The sequence below is a fragment of the Ptychodera flava genome, chromosome 16 (genome assembly GCF_041260155.1).
Source record: "Ptychodera flava strain L36383 chromosome 16, AS_Pfla_20210202, whole genome shotgun sequence".
NCBI lineage: Eukaryota > Metazoa > Hemichordata > Enteropneusta > Ptychoderidae > Ptychodera > Ptychodera flava.
In genome coordinates this window covers 4,202,838-4,221,177 of record NC_091943.1, presented here as the reverse complement: position 1 = coordinate 4,221,177, position 18,340 = coordinate 4,202,838, and the positions used below count along the sequence as shown (strand labels likewise).

Below are 18,340 nucleotides of genomic sequence, written 5' to 3'. Positions count from 1 at the left end.
AGACATCAAAACCATGCAATTCCTTGAGAAAATATGGGACAGTAGAAAATGAGATAGTGAACTATTACCTAAGCTACATTTAAAAGAACCAAACAAAAGAGGATTTTCTTATCAAAGTCAACAGATGCTCAGTAAAGATCTTAGATGAAGTTCCTGCTAAACTGTTCAGTGTGTCAACTTCTTTTCACTGCTACACTTTTGTCTGCAGATGTTGTCTTGTGTAACATTTTCATTTTGTAGAAACTGCCAGAGACATCTGTTATGAGCTGTGATAGTGTTGTCCTTATAAATTCGGAACATAATAATTAATGGAATGACACTCTGACTTTGTTACAGACTTAAAAGAATTATCCAAAAAACTGGAAGAGACCAAATCTATGTTATTTACATGGGTAGGCAAGCTGCAAGACAGCATTTTAAAATGGCAAAGCTTAATGATAGCATTCAAAGCATTGATCGGACTGTTACAGGAAAGTGGTACCAAACTGAAAGATGAAGAACTCCATGACATGAAGTGTGCCCTCAGTGACACAGAGAAAGCATTAAACAACTTTGTTGAGGGAGTTGGAAAGTATGAAGACATAGTGCGAGAAATACTTCAGTTGTAGCCTGGATGATGATTATATCATTAAGAGAAGTACTCACATGACCCTTGTATTCACGCTGACATGAAACAGATTTTTATTTGTTATACTTTTTGTTTTGGTCATACCAATGCTATATGTAACTTTTATTTCTTAACTTGAAAAAAACAGGTGGATTTGCCAAGTTTTCTGGCTAACCACAATATAGGCTGTTTTTTGATTACAAAGGAAACTCTGTACTTTTTTTTCCTGCTGTACTTAAGGACAGATCGTGCCTCGGTAACAGCTATTCTGACTCTGAAACTTTTTCAATTCTTTTCTGATATACCACTTATTGGGAGTTTATTTTAAAGCTCTTGGTGTAAGAAAACTTTTCACCGGCTTAAGTTTTTTGATATTCGAAAATTTTATTTCTCTCCATAGAGTTAACACAGGGATGGCGGCCATTTTGAAATTTTAAATATCTGTAAATCGTTGGTAATATTTGTTTCACAGTACTACCAAAATTTGCATAGTGACCCCAGGTTATTATTCTTGATTTTGAAAGAGAATGGGTGAGAGATTCCTTAATAAAACTTTGAGCAAAAGTTCAAGTCTTTGACTTTTGAGACGCATACTACCTTAAACATCTGTAATGTATCTTGATGTACCATGCAATACTCTCTGTTTAAGTGTAGAACAGATCGCAAATGACGTCATGTTTTTCTCTCATTAATATACATAAATAAATATTCGTCCACATTGCCCGCACAAACAACGACAATAAAACCTGCTAGTGTTACAATGGCAACTAAAAGTTACACTTATTTATATGAATTGATGGCTCAGACTACAAGCTGCTACAACAGCCACGCATGCAACAACAAAATTTGTCAGAATGTCAGGCAGCTTTGTCCAAAGTCGCGCGGGTGCAGCTGTATATAGAAAAAAAACCTGAAATCGTGATCAACGCTATTGAGAACGATGAAGATAGAATATTTTTATTGTATCTCTGATGAGTGGATCAGTTACAAGGAACAATCAGGTCACTAATGGCAACATGATTTACTTCTGTGTGATGTATATTCTTTCAACAGTTCCTATGTCTGATTATATCTCCATTTGCCCATATGGACAGGTCCACGCTAACCATTTAAACTAATGGGATTGGGCTAAACCATTGTGCTGGAGGGGTTAAGAGGGCATTTGGTTTTGATGTGACTTTATATTTGATGTATATAAACAGAACTACTGTGGCCGAGGTCCGTCCAATGATGTGTATTTCAAAATATATAGGTTTACAAAACAGATTTGGATTTTGTAGTAATCCCCTTCTAATATTCATAACACTGAGCAAAGGTACGCCAGTAATATCAAACATATTATCAAAGTAATGGCAAAAATTTAATTTCAATGCGTGAGCTTTTTTCATTTTTGCAATAATGTACTACTGGTACTTGTAAATTCAGCAAAACATTTGGAATGACTATATAACTGCAGAGACATAAAAAAATAAAGTACGGTGGGTAGTTATGGACTGGGTTTGATGATCTGTCTTCACTTTCATTTAACATTTATTTCCCATTTGAAGAAAAATTTGTTTATCCTCTGAAGAAAAAGTTTGTTTATCATTCCTCCAACATCTTCCAATACATGGGACAGCAAGCCAGAATTTTGTTTACCATGACTTGTCATTGGAAAATACAACATTCAGCTGACAGACGAACAGACACATTCTGATGGACTGCTATAATTTGACTACATGCAGTTGAAAAATGTATTTTATATGTTAGAAATTGCAGGATGATATTAAATTTACATGAAAATTTATGGTGGACAAGGTCAAAGGTCATTTGAATCTGTTGGCCAGTGTTTAAAAGATAACATTATGTGACCTCTCTGTACAATGCAAATACTGTTTCAGTTCATCAATAAAATGTTAAGCAGGTGTAGTGTACAAATATTTCTTTGAAATTCTCATTTTTTGGTCCATGATTTATTTGCATCCATTATTATGATGAAATCAAGAATTGTTTAATGTAATAGACCATGTTCCGAACCGCAACGACACATTCCGAGATATCGCGAGAATATTGGTTCGCAGTGGACGTGTTCTCACAACACAGGACAAACGGCGTAAAACAGGACAAGTCGCTAATTAAGTTAAACACTGCATAAAATATATGAAGTTGTAATCTTTGCTTAGTTTTGCACTTTTTCTAGTTCCATACAAAGTTTGACTTGTATTAATAAGCTGGAAACCTGTTTCTACGGGCATGTATTAAAGTCTCGCGAGATCTCGCAATCAGCAAACATCGTCTATTGTCTTGTTACATAGAGATACTGCCAAAATTTTGTATATTTACTTACATATACACTTTGTGGAAAGAATTGTTACACTGTTTACACAATGGTTTGATGGTCGGTTTCATTCATTGCAATTTTTTACAACATCCACAAATACAACTGCATTCATGGATATTGTATGTTGCATATTCATCACTGCAGGTACTTGGCACACAGGAAAGAAGTCAAAATGTCATAAAGAACTTAAAGTCCGTGTACACTATAAGTAATGAAAGGCAATGATTAACATATTGGAACTGTTTATATGCCATACTTTTTTATTCCTGTATTATGATACATGCAGTGAAATGAACAACGCCATCTTTGAAAAGCAGATACCAGGATGTTTACAAAATGTTGTAATTCTGTATGCAGAAGTACATTAATTAAACTTATTTTCACTACTACATATAGATTTCATTATTGCAATTACAATAATCACCAAAGATTACAATCAGCAATAAATGTCCATTACCATGGCTGGTCTGTCAGTATTAATTGGTACAGACATAAAACTGTCTTCCACATTGATGTAAACCATGACGTTCAATAAAATAATGAACATATCACTATGTCGGTTGAGTGATTCCCCATACTCATCACTTTTTAAAAATCAGACACAAAGTTCTGTGTCACAAATTCCCCCCTTAGACATCTGAGTGACAGATGGCATAGTTTCTCTATCAACTCTTAAATGTTTAACTCTCATGTATAAATAATCTACTACATTTGAACTCACAAAACTAGCATGTTTTTTGTTGAAAACTTTATCACATGTTGGTGACATATCTCCTTTCTAGGCTTACAAAGTTTTCATAAATGTGTGCGCACAAAGTATCTTTCTAGCTGAACAGTACTGAAAGTCAAAATTGACCTTAAAGCCACAATAGCTGCGAATGTGTAATAAACCAATCTCAAAATATCCTGTTTTCCAAGAGTTTTCTTTGCATAAGACCCATTAAGACTGAAAAAGTGTATCAAACTGTCCTAAGTGTTGAAAGTGGTGAGTAAATTCACAAGTTTTAACATTTCAATAAGTTTCCCGCCATTTTCAAAAAGTAATCATGTGGCAGAGAAAATAAAGTTTACGACAACAAAATGTCTGCCATCATGTGATGCATTCAATTAAATGGCATCATACTTGTTTCTTGGATGACATGATGTGTATGTGTACGAAGTACTGCTTTTTTTGTACTTTTCCGTGGGGGCACCATTTTACAAGTGCGGCACCTGTTTACTATTTAACCTGTTAAAACGTGTAGGCATGGTCCAAGTCAACAGGCAGTGATACTTCTATACACGTTCTCCACTTAGCACATTTACACTAACCAACTTCAACAACAAAGTCATGAAAATAATGCATATTGGCAGCTATTGGAGCTTTAATGTAAACAGGGTCAAGGGCTCATCACAATATGCTTGACTTGAATCTGGCCATCTGATTGGCTGGAGACAGGGTTGATATTCTTAAAAAGACCTGTGCAACATTTGTAAGAACACGCACAAATTTTCCAAATTCCCAGAGAGCTCAATACACTATCATGTTGGACAGATCCACAGCTTGGGTTTGATTTTGATTGTTAAATTTTAGTCTGGTGCCGCTCAATGAACTCACTGATGAAGAGCTTCTACAAGCAGTAACGATGATTAAATGACATCTATTTTTCAGTTTCTTTTTGAGCGTTTTTCAAGTACAATTCTTCAAGTGCAGTGATTTTAATCTAGGTGTTGCATTACCCTGTTGTATGGCAATCAACTGAGCCCATGCCCGCATGGCTTGTACTGACAATTCTTTTAGAGTTTCTGCCAAAGTTCCTGAACCCTCGTCAAAATTTGCGTCCCAAATAACAACATTAGCCACTTGTATTTAACTTACTCATATCATGATGAGGTTATGAATGGTGTGCTTGCAGTATTTACAATGCAGATATAAGACCTGCCATGAAAATAGCATACTTGGTGGGAAATAATCATCGAGCGAAGCTAGGTGATTTTTTCACCAAAATATGCAAATTTCCACCCCAGAGGTCTTATATCCCCAACCAAATACCCTTGCTTGCCATTTACTATTTCTACATGTAACTACGTCACTGATACGCTGCTTGAGTGGCTGTGCAGTAAATGAAGTTTTTACTTTTCGTTCTCGACCTTCTTTCTTTCGACATTTTGAGAGGAAATATGCAAATGAATTAACTGATGCTAGAAACATTTCTATAAAAGTGAATATTCAATATTGCTGAAAGTGAGCATAACCTACAGGAGCCTAAGAACAAAGTCAACAATATCTACAAGGACAAACAATATTTATTGACGTCGCAGATGTATTTGACTCAATCATGTTGAAAACATTTCCACATAATTTGTGAATTGTGTAATTTGTTTGACAAGTAGGCTTGTCAAACATTTCAGCAAAGTTTGTGAATAACATTTATAAATTAAAGCTGCAAGCAGCGTTGGTGTGGGCCCAAGCGGTTAACATGGTGAAAAATCTTGCACTAATGATATTATGTGCAAAATTCGAGCTTGAAAAGTAGGATTTTGAACATCATCTAATAGTTACTGTACGTTTCACTTGAAATTTAATATTTTACGGGAAATCAAATATGGTGGCCAAACCACGTGACCGTTCAAAACCTATTTCACAAACTTGAAAACATCCCTTTAAAGATGGTATATGCAAACTTTCAGTCAATTCGATGTTTGTTCTGGAGAAGAAGATTTTTAAAGATTAAATCACGATTTTCCCAAAATCCAATATGGCGGCCAAACCATGTGACCGATCAAAACGCCTTTCGCAAACTTGAGAGAGAGCACACTTAAGATGTTACATGTCAAATTTCAGTCGAATCGGTGTGTTGGTTCTGGAGAAGAAGATTTTCAACGATTAAATCACATTTTTCGCAAAATCCAATATGGCGGCCAGACCACGTGACCGATCAAAACGCCTTTCGCAAACTTGAAAGAGATCACACTTAAGATGTTATGAGTCAAATTTCAGTCGAATCAGTGTGTTGGTTCTGGAGAAGAAGATTTTTAAAGTATAAATCACGATTTTCGCAAAATCCAATATGGCGGCCAGACCACGTGACCGATCCAAACATCTTTCGCAAACTTAAAAGAGATCACTCTAAGGATGACATGAGTATAACGTCAGTCAAATCGGTGTGTTGGTTCTGGAGAAGAAGATTTTTAAAGATTAAATCACGATTTTCGCAAAATCCAATATGGCGGCCAAGGTCACGTGACCGCTTTTGATTTTATTAACAAATTCTTAAGACCTTAGGTCATGCTTGCTATACAAAAAAATTTCAAATCGACTAGACCCCTGGGACTTCTGGAAAAGCCATTTTTAGATTTTTGGAAAATCCAATATGGCCGCCAGGTCACGTGACCAATCGAAATTTGTATACCCAGGTGCACGAGATCTCATAGGTACCTATTAGCCCTGCAAGTTTCAGAAGTTTGGGGTAAGCGGTGTTCAAGTTCCAGGTCGAAAAAAAAGAGCGGAAGAAGAAGAAGTAGAAGAAGAAGAAGAAAGTTGAACTCCTACGAAACAATAGGGGCCAAGCCGGTAGGCTTGGGCCCCTAAAAAAAGGCTTTTGGTCACTCTGAGTAAATGATTGGTTATTTCTAAGCAAGTCTTTACTTGCATTCTTCAACCTTCGAGATGATTGAGGTGAATTGTTTGCATACAGCAGGAATTTCAAAACAAACTGAGCCTCCATCACGTTCCTTTTGACCCTCCTGTGAAGATAAAAACAAGTGCAAAACAAACCACGTCAATTTTTTCAAACTACACATAATTCAAAATTTCTAACTTGGCAAAAATAGATGAAAATCATCAAATACTCAAGATATAATGTATCTTGTATCTTACTGCACTCTCTGATGGTGCCTGTTGTGTACTGAATAAATAAATAAATAAATAAATAAATAAATAAATAAATAAATAAATAAATAAATAAATACACAGTGTAACTTTAGCAATAAGCCATTCCTGAAGGTGATTCTCACCTGTCTGTTGATTCCTCCGATACAAGTCCACTCTTTATTCTCCGTTGTCACTGCCCATTTAGAGTGGTCTTTTGTCTCAGAGAAGTTTGCCTGTTTGAAAGCAATGTCTTGTACATTTTCCACTTTGTATTCACCGCAGGAAGATGGCATCTTGCCTCGGCCATCTTGCCATGTTTCACTCCTCATACTGCTCTGAAAATACGGAGCCAGCCAGTCAGCATAAATATCTGGTGATAGACAAGTGGTGTATGAAATGATCATATAATATACATCTACCAGAGAAAAACCAACGCCATTATTATTCTTATAAGATATTTCCATTTCATCATTTAAAAAAATTTTGTCAGGATGACATCTAGTACTAATGATCATTCAAATTTGATTCTATGCGGGTATCACCTGAACCAATAACAAATGTCCACACAATATGTTTTTAGGAAAGCTCTTTTGGCCCAAACTATATCTATGAAGTGATATTTATTTTGGGGTTTGATAATATCGTCACTTCAGAATTTGCTACATCAATTTCACCTTGAGTGGACTCAATACACACTACTTTACTGTTTGTATACATAATTTTCTCACTTTGTCAAGATACCCAAAATCAAATCTTCCATTGTTATTACAGGATTAGGACACACATCAGACATCCTAATTAATTTGAAAATGATTTTGCTATGTGTATTTAAAATATGACATTAATTTAAATGTAATAAGTGTAGCATCACTGGTAGATATTATAAACACGGAACAACATGAAATTCAAGTCTGATCAACAAAGTTGACCCAATACATGAAACATGGCTAACCTTTTCACAAAAACTACTGACAATAAACATTTTTTATGTAAGCGCAGCCCGGCAAAGCAGGAGAAATCCTGTCAAATTCTGTTTTTTCTTTTTGACAAAGGTCTCAAAATAAAATGAAATTTCAATATGCATGCACATTCCATTTGCTTTTCTTATGTTGAAATTTAATGATTTTGATTGCAGTGTCAATTTTCAGATTTATACTGACAAGATTAAAGAGCCATTAATGCTAACTTTTGATAATTTTTTCACCATTTGAAATTGTTTTGCACGTCAACCATAATTCCTTGTTCTATACACCAAAGCATATTGGCACACACAGTATTCAGCTTGTCAGCTCAGCCTGTACATGTGTAGACTGCATTGTTGTTGTTGACAAGAAAATTCTGTTCTGGACTAGAATTCAAATGTAAAAAATAGCAGCGCATTCTACACATATTGACGTTATGTTGACAAGCTAAATAGGGGGTATTAAAACATTCTTATGGGATTCAAATGAGAACTTGCAATTGCCATACACAATAAAAATAATGAAAAAAAATCATCGAACGTAAGCATTACTGGCCCTTCAATTGATAAAATGTTGGCTTCAACATAAAATACAAAAATTGTCATTCAGAATATTTTTCGTGAACTCACCTTTGTCAAACTGTGAAGTCTTTGCAAAACTGATAAATCTCTGCCCAGCGAGTGATTTCAGATTTTCCTGCCGGTACCACGGCGGTTCCATGATGTGTTTACCTCTAACCACCTCTACCAGTTCTGGTAGGACTTTTGCAAAGGCTGAAGGAATGTGTGAATCATAGACTGATGGCCACATGTATTTCAACTGCCTGGCTGTGTGAGAAAAATCATAGGAAGTATGTTGTGTTTTAATGATGCCGACAGTGTACAGTATTTACATATGTACAATTGGATCTTTGAAGGGGTGATTAAAATGAGGAAATGCAAATACTTTCAGCGATCCAAGATTTTAACATTTGTTTTTGCTGTCAGCAGACTTTCCCCAAGAATTCCATCATATCTTGCCATGTCTAGTTATTTGAATATACTTTTTACAAACATATCAAAGCCATAAAAAATTTCTCAGACTTTTTATACATTTTTGAATACCCTCATTCCCATGATCTGGTGGCGGCACTCGCTGAAAGAGAAAACATCATTTGCTATACTGTGAAAGAGTATCGTTAAAAGTGAGGTCATCCTGGGGTCAAAGGTGAGCACTGACAGTTCCTGATGTGGAAGGGTATTGTTTGAAGAGGGGTCATCCTAGGATCACTCCTACCAATGTTTTGCTACTATGGAGGCCCTTGGACCAATCAGTAGTTGTACGGTACTGGTCAATGTTGCTGACTGAACTCAAAAACTAAAAAGGCCTAGGATTTGGTGAATTCAACACTTTAATGCTGTCATTTTTTCCTGCCAAATGTTAGTGCAACATTTTATCAATTTTTTAAATTTTTCTGTAATTTTTTGGATAATTTTGGACCAAATGGATATCACATTTCATTGTCTAATGTTTTTTATCAAAATTTTGTCAAAAATCTGAAAAAAATTGATAGAGGTGTATTTTATAAAGGTGACAAAAATTTACTTTGGCGCTCAAAGCGTTAACCTGCATAATCCATAACTATCAACTACTTTTTGAACTAACTTGATTATTTGCTTGAAGATTGTGAGAGATTTCTACTCTAGCTAAGCTGTCCGTACAAGGTCAATGTGACGACAGATGACTCGGGCTGAGACAATAGCTGCCCTAACTGTGAATATATGCGCACCAAGCGTAGAATATGACAGGATTGCCCTGTTTATAGCTCTCCAACTTAAATGTATACAGTCACCTGTAATCTAAATATGCCCATATATGGTCAAAGGGGCGTTCCTTGGTATTCAAAATGATCATGTGAGGGCGCTATTTTAAAAAGCGGCCACCCTACTTAAAATCTGTGATTGGTTAGATTTTCTCTTTCCATGGTAACTGTAGCAAACTTGGAACAGGTGACAGTATACCTTTAACCCTGTGTACAGTTACGGAAGTACTATCAAAAAGAGTGTTTTATTTTGCGGACATTATGAAAAATATTGAATTCATACCAATGGATGTGAATTCTTCATAGTTGAACGTTACGCACAGGAATGTTTGCCCATTATTCAAGCCATTGTCTGGCCAAAAGTAGGTGGAGTTTGAAAAATCTGGAAATTGCGGAACGCTGTGTACCATCCAAAAACCACTGGATTTATCAAGACACAAATCACCTGAAAAATAACAGAATTCAGCAAACTTGAAATAATATTTCACAGAATGTGTTTTTACAGACAATGTTAATGTAACTAAGGCTGTGAATGCTATCACTAACATTACTCTGTGTGATTCCGGAAAGTATGTTTGTTCTTTATTGTTCCATTGTTCAACATCATGTGACTGTACTGTCATAAAGAGTAAATTTGCTGAATGACACTTCTGACTGAAATAACGCCATTTGTCACTGCACTATGTACTGGGTGTGTTTTGATTCTCTGTTGTGGTGGAATAAAATACAATTAATGTGGAAATCAGCAGAGGTTTTGAAGTGCTGTCCAGAAAATTGTATTTCATTACAGATACTTTTGTTTGTGAACTGTGTGCTGACACAAGAAATCAAGTTGTTGATATTAATCGAGCAAGGTGTACTGTGAAATCAGCCATAAGTTAGATATTACTGGACTGGTGTTACAGATTTACGGATAATTTGAGCATTTCTTGCCTTTAGTGTGTCCTCTGTCCGTCTTTTTGCCGCTTGGCCACTCATCATTGTACATCAAATATACAACATTCTGTGAATAAAAATATTATTCACTTGAAGTGTAATTGGTTTTATCAATTAAAGGAAACTTCATTACTTTGAAATTTCTTGTCCAACTTCAAATAATGCTTTATTAAAAATTTCTCAAACCATGATGAAATTATCAACATATTATCTTCTAAAGTTATTAAATTTTGACTTCAGTCAGAAAAATTAGAATGTCTGGAAAGTTTGGTTTGCAGGTTCAAAAAATTTTGTCAGTAGTTCATTCAAATTGTGATAAACCACTTCTATTTGATAATTAGCAATATTATGTTCCCCACCAGAGTTTGGAGATATGTATAGATTGATCAATATTGAAGTAAATATACATAAATGTATGTAACTTGATGCTTGCATTACAGATGGGAGTGCAATGTAATTGATTATCTTATATGGGAATGATTCAATGACCCATCACTGCATGAAGTATATCTCAAATTTAGAACATCAGCTGCGTGGCCTGGCTGCAAAGCATATTTCTCTACTTTAATTGTACTTAAATGAATACAGCTTCAAGTAAATTGTATGATATAGAACATGTATAAAAAAATTATTGAAATTTATTGAAATCTCATCTATAAGGGATGAGATTGCAGTAAAGAATTACATTATATAAATTGCACAAGAAAAGCTCTAGAATGCATTAAGGGACAAGAAAAGTATGTTTTACCTCCATAGTGGTCCTGTGGACCAACAAAGCTGCAATGAAATTTGCTTGGAAGGATCCCTTCCTATGCTATATGTGATGGGAAATATTGACGTAAATCAAAGCTGTTTTTGATCTGGTAACGTAGGAAAAATGCACGACTGTGAGAGATAACTCGTCAAAGTTTGGCAGATTGAATGCCATCTTGACTTACCGACTGTCTGTGGTTGTCATAGATTTGTTGCAGTGTGTATGCTATAGCATGCTTGCTTTGATTGAGTGATTTCTCTGAGAGCTTCCACTGCTGTGAATTGACATCCATGTAGTAATGCCCCAGACCATCTTGGATCAGCGGCTCAGGGCTCTCTGAAATTTTTGGCAATTTGTAAACAATGAACCTGCAAATTGGAATGAAACAGTCCTACATAAATGAATAAAATAACAAATTACGTCCCTACTATTTGTCATAAAAAGTATATTGATAAATACAACCACTCTAATATAATTCTTAGAGTCCTGTATTTCATTGAAGTCTTATCAAACATCAACCTCCGTGAAGGACAAAAAACATACATCGGGATCAGATATATTTTGCAGTAGCGCTTTGTATGTGGTTTACCTGGCTTGCCGGAATGAAACGGGAAATTCAATGGAGGGGAACTCATCACACAAACACTTTCAAATCGAAAGCTAAAAGTTTCAATGACGAATTTGAAGAAGTTTGTTTTGGATTACAAAGTATATAATCTTATCATTACATCTTACCAATCAACAGAATTTCCATTAGGATCTTTACAAGTGATGTCTGTGGCCTCGGCTGGCAACAAAGCTTGCAAACAAATCAGCACCAACACCGACAGCTGGGCTACCGACATTTTGCTGATGATGAAGTGAAACCAAGTTTGGAGGGAATTTTCAAACAGGAACTAAATAGCACGAAATGTGCATGCTGAAGTCATGTCATGTGATCAATTGTGTTTTTAACGCTGTAATTCACGTTCGGTATAGATTAGCAGAATACAATGCTCGACCCACACATACATGACATCGGGACAAGACAATCATCTACTTGTACGTGGTGGGGTGGGTGGCGGTGCACCGGTGGTGGTCATTGAGAACTGTCAGCAGTGTAGTCAGGTGACTCGTTACACAGTTGGCAAGAACGCCCTCAATCAGTCAATGATGTTGGTTACGTTCGTGAAGACAGACTGCAAGTAACTTGCATGAAATCTTCCAAGGACGTGCGCTTGCAGTAAGTGCTCTTCATTCATGCATTCAAAAGAACGTTTGACAATATCTTCTTTCACATCTTGGGGAGGGGGGAGATCATGGAGAGGTTCATCGTGACCTTGAATGACCTATTCAGATATGGGTCAGCTGATTCACATCTTACGCAAGCTGTTTTCTGGGCGCCACTGAGCGGAGTCTGGTACGCACGAACCCCGACACGACCCCAACGTTCCCCGCAACGCTCATCCCAAACGGAAGTGGATTGGTCGGCCGACTACTTGATATAAATCATTGCTGAAAACTAAACTAAACCTTTCAATGCCCAGAGTACACACATTCCACGTGTCGGCATTATATACGACACATCATCAACGCGACTCTCAAGATCAGTGTAGACTCTAGTTCTGATTGACGCGTGACGCAGACACTAACGGTGTGCTCCAGTGGGGACCTGGTTAACTGTTTACAAGTGTTATTGTTTGTGATATTTTTACAGCTGAATTTTTAGGTTATATAACTTTTTGCTGGTCCTTGTTCAAGTGTTGTGAAAGTTAACTTCTGACGTCCACCATACTGCGAAAGGTAAGTACTACATGCCAGCTGCAGCTAGTGCACGGCATTTTCCTATGTCATCTCTGTTACACATTGGATGAAGGATTATAATATCTAGGTGTCGAGTGAATGAGTTATTTTTTGTTCTTGTGTGAACTTGGAAGAAATGAAAATTACTGTCCACACGGCGGACGCGGTTTGAGCTGAGCGCTACGTCCTCTACCTCCGTGGTGTGACAAACAACCCTCGATCACCGGACGGCCCATCACTCAAAGTACAGCTGTTCAGTGCTGTAGCGCTGCGTGGGGCTCCCACTTATAGCCGGTGACACACAGCCCTGCCACCCAGAGCTAGCAGTGCTGTAGCTCGAGGTTTTGCCAGGGTATTTGTGTCGGACGGGTGCCACATCTGGTTTTGCCGTCCGACCCTAATACCCAGGCAAAACCTCGAGCTACAACACTGCAGCTAGTCAAACTCGCAGTATCACAACACCTCTACTACTTTGAAGTTGTAGTCATTGGAGTGTCAGGGACGTGGCGTGGAGCCATGCTGTAAGCTGCCTTCATGCACGGTCACTCCATGCCACCAAATGTCGTGACATAGCTCCGGGATAATTGCACCATCATTTCTAAAATCAGGGTAATTACCCACAGGCTAAAATCATAAATGCAACTCTGGTATTTTTTGGGTATTCACTCAGTTTGTAATACTCTTGATTTTCATGATTAATTTTATGATTAAAAATTTGAAAATGATTGAAAAAAGATCAATTATGAAAATTGAGGAATGGTGTCCATCTGTATGTTTATGCAATGCAATAAACCAAACAATTTCTTTATTTTGTTAAATCCTGCTGCATTGCACAACTAGATCAATTTTCACCTTTTCTCTAAATTTCTGTTCATAATTGGGTAGAATAGTTAATTTTGCGGTGCTTTTGTCTGCACAGAGTACTTGGATTATCAACCAGTTCAAATTAAAGTATCTTCATTGATAAACTTCATTTGTAGGTCAGGTCGTCATGGACTACGTGCAAATGATATATCTGACCTACTTGTTATGTTCACTGTGACGTACGCAAGTATCGTCCCAGTCGGAGGGACTGTGGCTGTGCCAATTTCATCATTGGTAACCCCAATGTCATGTCTTCCAAAGGTTAAGAGCAAATCAATGAAAACTTCAACTTGGAAGCATCTCTGATAGTTAGGGTTTCAGTAATTTTATGCAAACTACGATTTTCAGTTGTCATGTGACATGTTTATATAAGTCTAAGCCACTGTGTTTCAAAAAGTTCATGCTTTTATCCAGTGTGACAGTAGAGGTATTCAGTGCCATCAAGGACTGTTTGTTTTGGGTCTTGCTTGTAATTCCTCCAATCTTTTGCAACATATAAGTGTGTTATTCACATCAGCTGGTCCAGAAGGGAGGTATGGCATCATGAGCTTGTAATGACTTCCATGGACATGGTGTAGATACAATATGGTCCCGATACAACTTTGACTTTACACTTCAACATAAAAACTAAAGTTGGAAAGCCTGCGTCAGGCATCAGATTATCTTACCAGGAAATTTACTTACTTGATTACAATTTCATTGGAAAACGAAAGGCTACTAGTATCACACCTCTATCATTTTCTTACAGACTGGACAGACTAGAACAAACTTGATCTTTTGGGTAGAGTCCCCTTCCTTTAAAGCACTCTACTGTGTTAGTATGCAGGACACACTGATTCCCCTTTTTACATGGCAATCATTTATCTATGGTGTGCCAAAATTTGGAACAACAATGATCTGATCTGATCACAACTGCTATGGAAATTTATTTCATAGTTGGCACCTGCACAAACATTGTGGACAACCCTCAGCACAGACATCATTTTTTTATATTTCATAAACCAGCCAACACCTTGCCATGGATTGTTAAAAATTTTGAGATGTCATATGCATGTTCAATGTCGAGATTAACCACCAATGGTTATATGATGAGTCTTACAGTTTGCTTGCATCCATCTTTCAGATGACCATCAGAAATCTGGATTGCTGTTTATTTGCTGGTTCCAGTATTTCAGCCACACTGCCAAAAATGATAAACAAATATGATATACATCTATCTTTTTTGTGTTACTTTCAGGTGAATTAATTCATGTACATATGAATATTTAATTTGATTTTAATTAATGATCTGAGTTATATACCATTGTGTTTCATGTTGATTTACCAGTTTATCAATATGGCAAGCAACATAGATGCAGATTTCATTGCTGAGGGAACTGCCTATGGAAAGAATGGTGTCAAAGTCTTACGTGTTTGTCGCCATGGAAACATGCATCATGTCAAGGAAGTTGAGGTGAATACTGAGCTGACCCTAGCAACTAAGAAAGATTACACACATGGCGACAACAGTGATATTATTCCGACTGATACTCAGAAAAACACGGTCTATGCTCTGGCTAAGATCAAAGGCGTAAGTATATAACAATATTGGTGTGCTATTCTTAGCAGATCTTTTTTGCAATTTTGTTCTCAAAGAACTGCAAAAATTGAATCTAGTTTGCTGATTATATTATCCTTTGTCTTTTTGGCTTAATGAAATCAGGTTATTTTAACCGTGTCAAAATTTTTTTACCATTATTACTGGTAGCAGTCTTGTATATCAATAATTTACTCAAGAAATCAGAGATTTGCAAGTAAAAAATTTTAGCGGGAAACTAAGTCCAAAGAGTCCGATAAATTGCAATCGAAACTGAATCGTCAAAGTGGAGAAGTAGGTATTCAGGTTAGCCTTTTCACCTCCCAGCAGTTGAGGTCAGCTTGTGACCCAGAGGTTAAAGGTCAGTGTAGAGAATGAATGTTGAATGGACACTATGTCAACAATTCATCCAAGCAACAAACCATCACAGAATAATGTATTAATGATTTATAATGTGCTTTGCTGTAATTTATATTCATAAACATTGTTTTCCTGTCAAAATTGTTGCCAAAATGTCAAAGGTTTGCTAAATGTCAGAGATTTTCGATTTATTGATAAATTGACCAAGGAACAACTAATAAGTGACAAGAACTTTTGACCATTGCATAAATTATAAATTAAATTACTTTTTCTTTCTAGCTAAATGAGCCCTCTATATGCCTTACAATGACAGATTCTTTTGAGATGAAAATACTTCATAAAAAAACGGTTTCACATCAGAGTGTGTCGTATATATATTCAAATTTGTAGGTCACTGTTGTTCAGTTTACATCTGAAAGGTATACCTTGCAGCAACGTTCCCAAATAATTGCATTTTTCTGTGTATGTCTGTCTTTTGAATAAAATTTGTAACATTTAACGTTGTAGATTTCAAGCATTGAACAGTTTGGCATTGACTTATGCAGTCATTTCCTCACCCATCCACAAGTCATCAAAACCAGCATGTACATAGAGGAGACTCCATGGAAACGGATTGACAATTCTGGCAAAGAACATGTACATGCATTTATTTTGAAACCGGAAGCCATCAGGTTCTGCCAAGTTGTCCAAGAAAAATACGGTATGTTTGCTGACTCAGGGGAAGTTGACCCATTGTTCAATTACTTTCATTTACTTTTTTGCTCCTTCTTTCATCAGCTAGATAAATTATAATTGTTGTCAATCAGAAAAGGTTGTTTGGTCAACAAGCTTTTCTTGCTGTGTCTCTGTTCTATGTGATTTTATCCATGGTTACATGTGAAGCCATTCTAGTTATCTGGAAATACTACTAGACGAGATGTATATATGAAAATCACTATAATCTACAATATCTGATTGATAGATAATTAGACATTTATTCACATTTTACAATTGATTTAGTATAAATTTTGACTCCATTCTCTCCCTCTCCTAGTGTCATTTTTAATGAGTGTGTATACTTAATTGGTCAGAGACTAGGAAAGATTCATGTACATTTGATTTTGTTTGTTTTAATATTTGTATTTGGGTTTGTCTGGACCAGCCACTTGTAAGAATTACAAGTAACCATTGCTCACCCTTTTCCATCATGTCCAATTTCCTTTCATAACATATCTACCATTTCAACCACCTTTCCTACTGGAATGACATTTTCCTCTGAAGAAACACAGATTCCATTCCCCAGAATTGAAGTGAATCCACAATGCGTTGTAGAATATATGATACTGTAGTCATCTAGATTATCACTGGAAAATATCTCTGAAATAGTTTGACTTTAACAGTGAAATAGGTTTTATTGCATCCTCACAGTTTGCTACTCAGCAATACAAAGAATATAAACAGTCAGCAGTAAACTAAATAACAACAAAATATGAAAACCAGATCAGGTGAAAGGCAAAAAAAACCCAGAAAAATGCGACTAAAATGCCATGGTAGAAAAATGAGACAAAACCTTAAATAGGCCAGCAGCTGTAATGTCTGGTAATTTCTGTACTATTTAATGTCCACAACATTTGCCTGTTCTACTCCCCAAAGCATGTTGGGATACATCGTAGTAAGATTGTCAACTCAGACTTTATTCACTCTAGACATGAACTATTGTCGTTTGATATTGTTGACTGGTGAATTCTGGTCCAGACTTGAATTCAAATGCCAACAATAAAGTGCCTTTTACATCTACAGACACTGCATTGATAAGCTACTAATAGAAGGTCTTCTAACATGTCTTTGGGCAGTAGAACATGAACTTGTAATTGACATACCATAAAAAATGGTGATAAAATCAAAAAGTTCAACCACTGGACCTTTAGAAAGCTATTTTCACTGACTCAATTGTCTATATTGAAACATTGGTAAAAACTATTGAGGGACTTCATTATATTGTGGAATGCTCTATTGAATTTGTTCTTTTGCAAATGGAGTTTATTCATAAAGAGAAAAAGGGCTAGTCTGTTGTTTGTCAATAATGTCACTCCAGACATGAACTATTATTGTTTCATTCCTATTTTTGTTCATTTCATTTGCATGATAAGACTGAGCAAATATTTTTATCATTATTGAAAAATTCTGTAAAGCACGCTACACATACCGATGTCTCAGTGTGCTGTACGTGACAGATGAATGAATAAAAATATAAATATACATGACAAATAGGACAGCAAAAAATATAGAATGTCAAAAAAATAAATTGTAAAAAATAAAAAATAAAACTCATGAAATGATCTGGGAGAAGTAATAAAAACAACGTGCACTGAGAAACAAAACATTAGCTTTGAAAAACTCACAGATTGTAAACACAGGAAAAAGATACGTCTATGAACCATGTTTGAAACACATGGTCAACATTGTTTGCAATCTCTATGGAATTTCACAGAAGAGGTCCACAAACAGAAAAGGCTCTCAGACCATAACTTTTATCAAATTAAACC

General features: G+C 36.2%; 3 protein-coding genes across 4 annotated transcripts in view; 2 read left to right on the top strand and 1 right to left on the bottom strand.

Moving 5' to 3' along the window:
- LOC139152561 (uncharacterized) overlaps nt 1–2,398 on the top strand; it is a 23,243-nt gene extending 20,845 nt beyond the window's left edge. The window contains exon 4 of the mRNA XM_070725777.1: nt 337–2,398. Within this exon, the coding sequence (XP_070581878.1) occupies nt 337–608 (272 nt within the window). The 3' untranslated portion in view covers nt 609–2,398. The remainder of the gene's footprint in view (nt 1–336) is intronic.
- Nucleotides 2,208–12,358, bottom strand: LOC139152562 (plancitoxin-1-like). Its single transcript, XM_070725778.1, has 7 exons — nt 11,969–12,358; nt 11,418–11,601; nt 10,477–10,546; nt 9,827–9,988; nt 8,372–8,569; nt 6,924–7,150; nt 2,208–6,653 (listed from the first exon to the last, which is right to left on the bottom strand). Exons 1-7 carry the CDS (start codon nt 12,076–12,078, stop codon nt 6,552–6,554), a joined length of 1,053 nt encoding a protein of 350 aa, XP_070581879.1. The 5' UTR covers nt 12,079–12,358; the 3' UTR covers nt 2,208–6,551.
- LOC139152563 (uricase-like) overlaps nt 12,192–18,340 on the top strand; it is an 18,879-nt gene continuing 12,730 nt past the window's right edge. The window contains exons 1-3 of one of the 2 annotated variants that reach the window (XM_070725781.1): nt 12,192–12,455; nt 15,207–15,449; nt 16,323–16,515. In XM_070725781.1, coding sequence (XP_070581882.1) covers nt 15,216–15,449; nt 16,323–16,515 — 427 coding nt within the window. In that variant the 5' untranslated portion in view covers nt 12,192–12,455; nt 15,207–15,215. Of the gene's footprint in view, nt 13,016–15,206; nt 15,450–16,322; nt 16,516–18,340 lie in introns of both variants that reach the window. The other variant, XM_070725780.1, reaches the window with a different exon arrangement.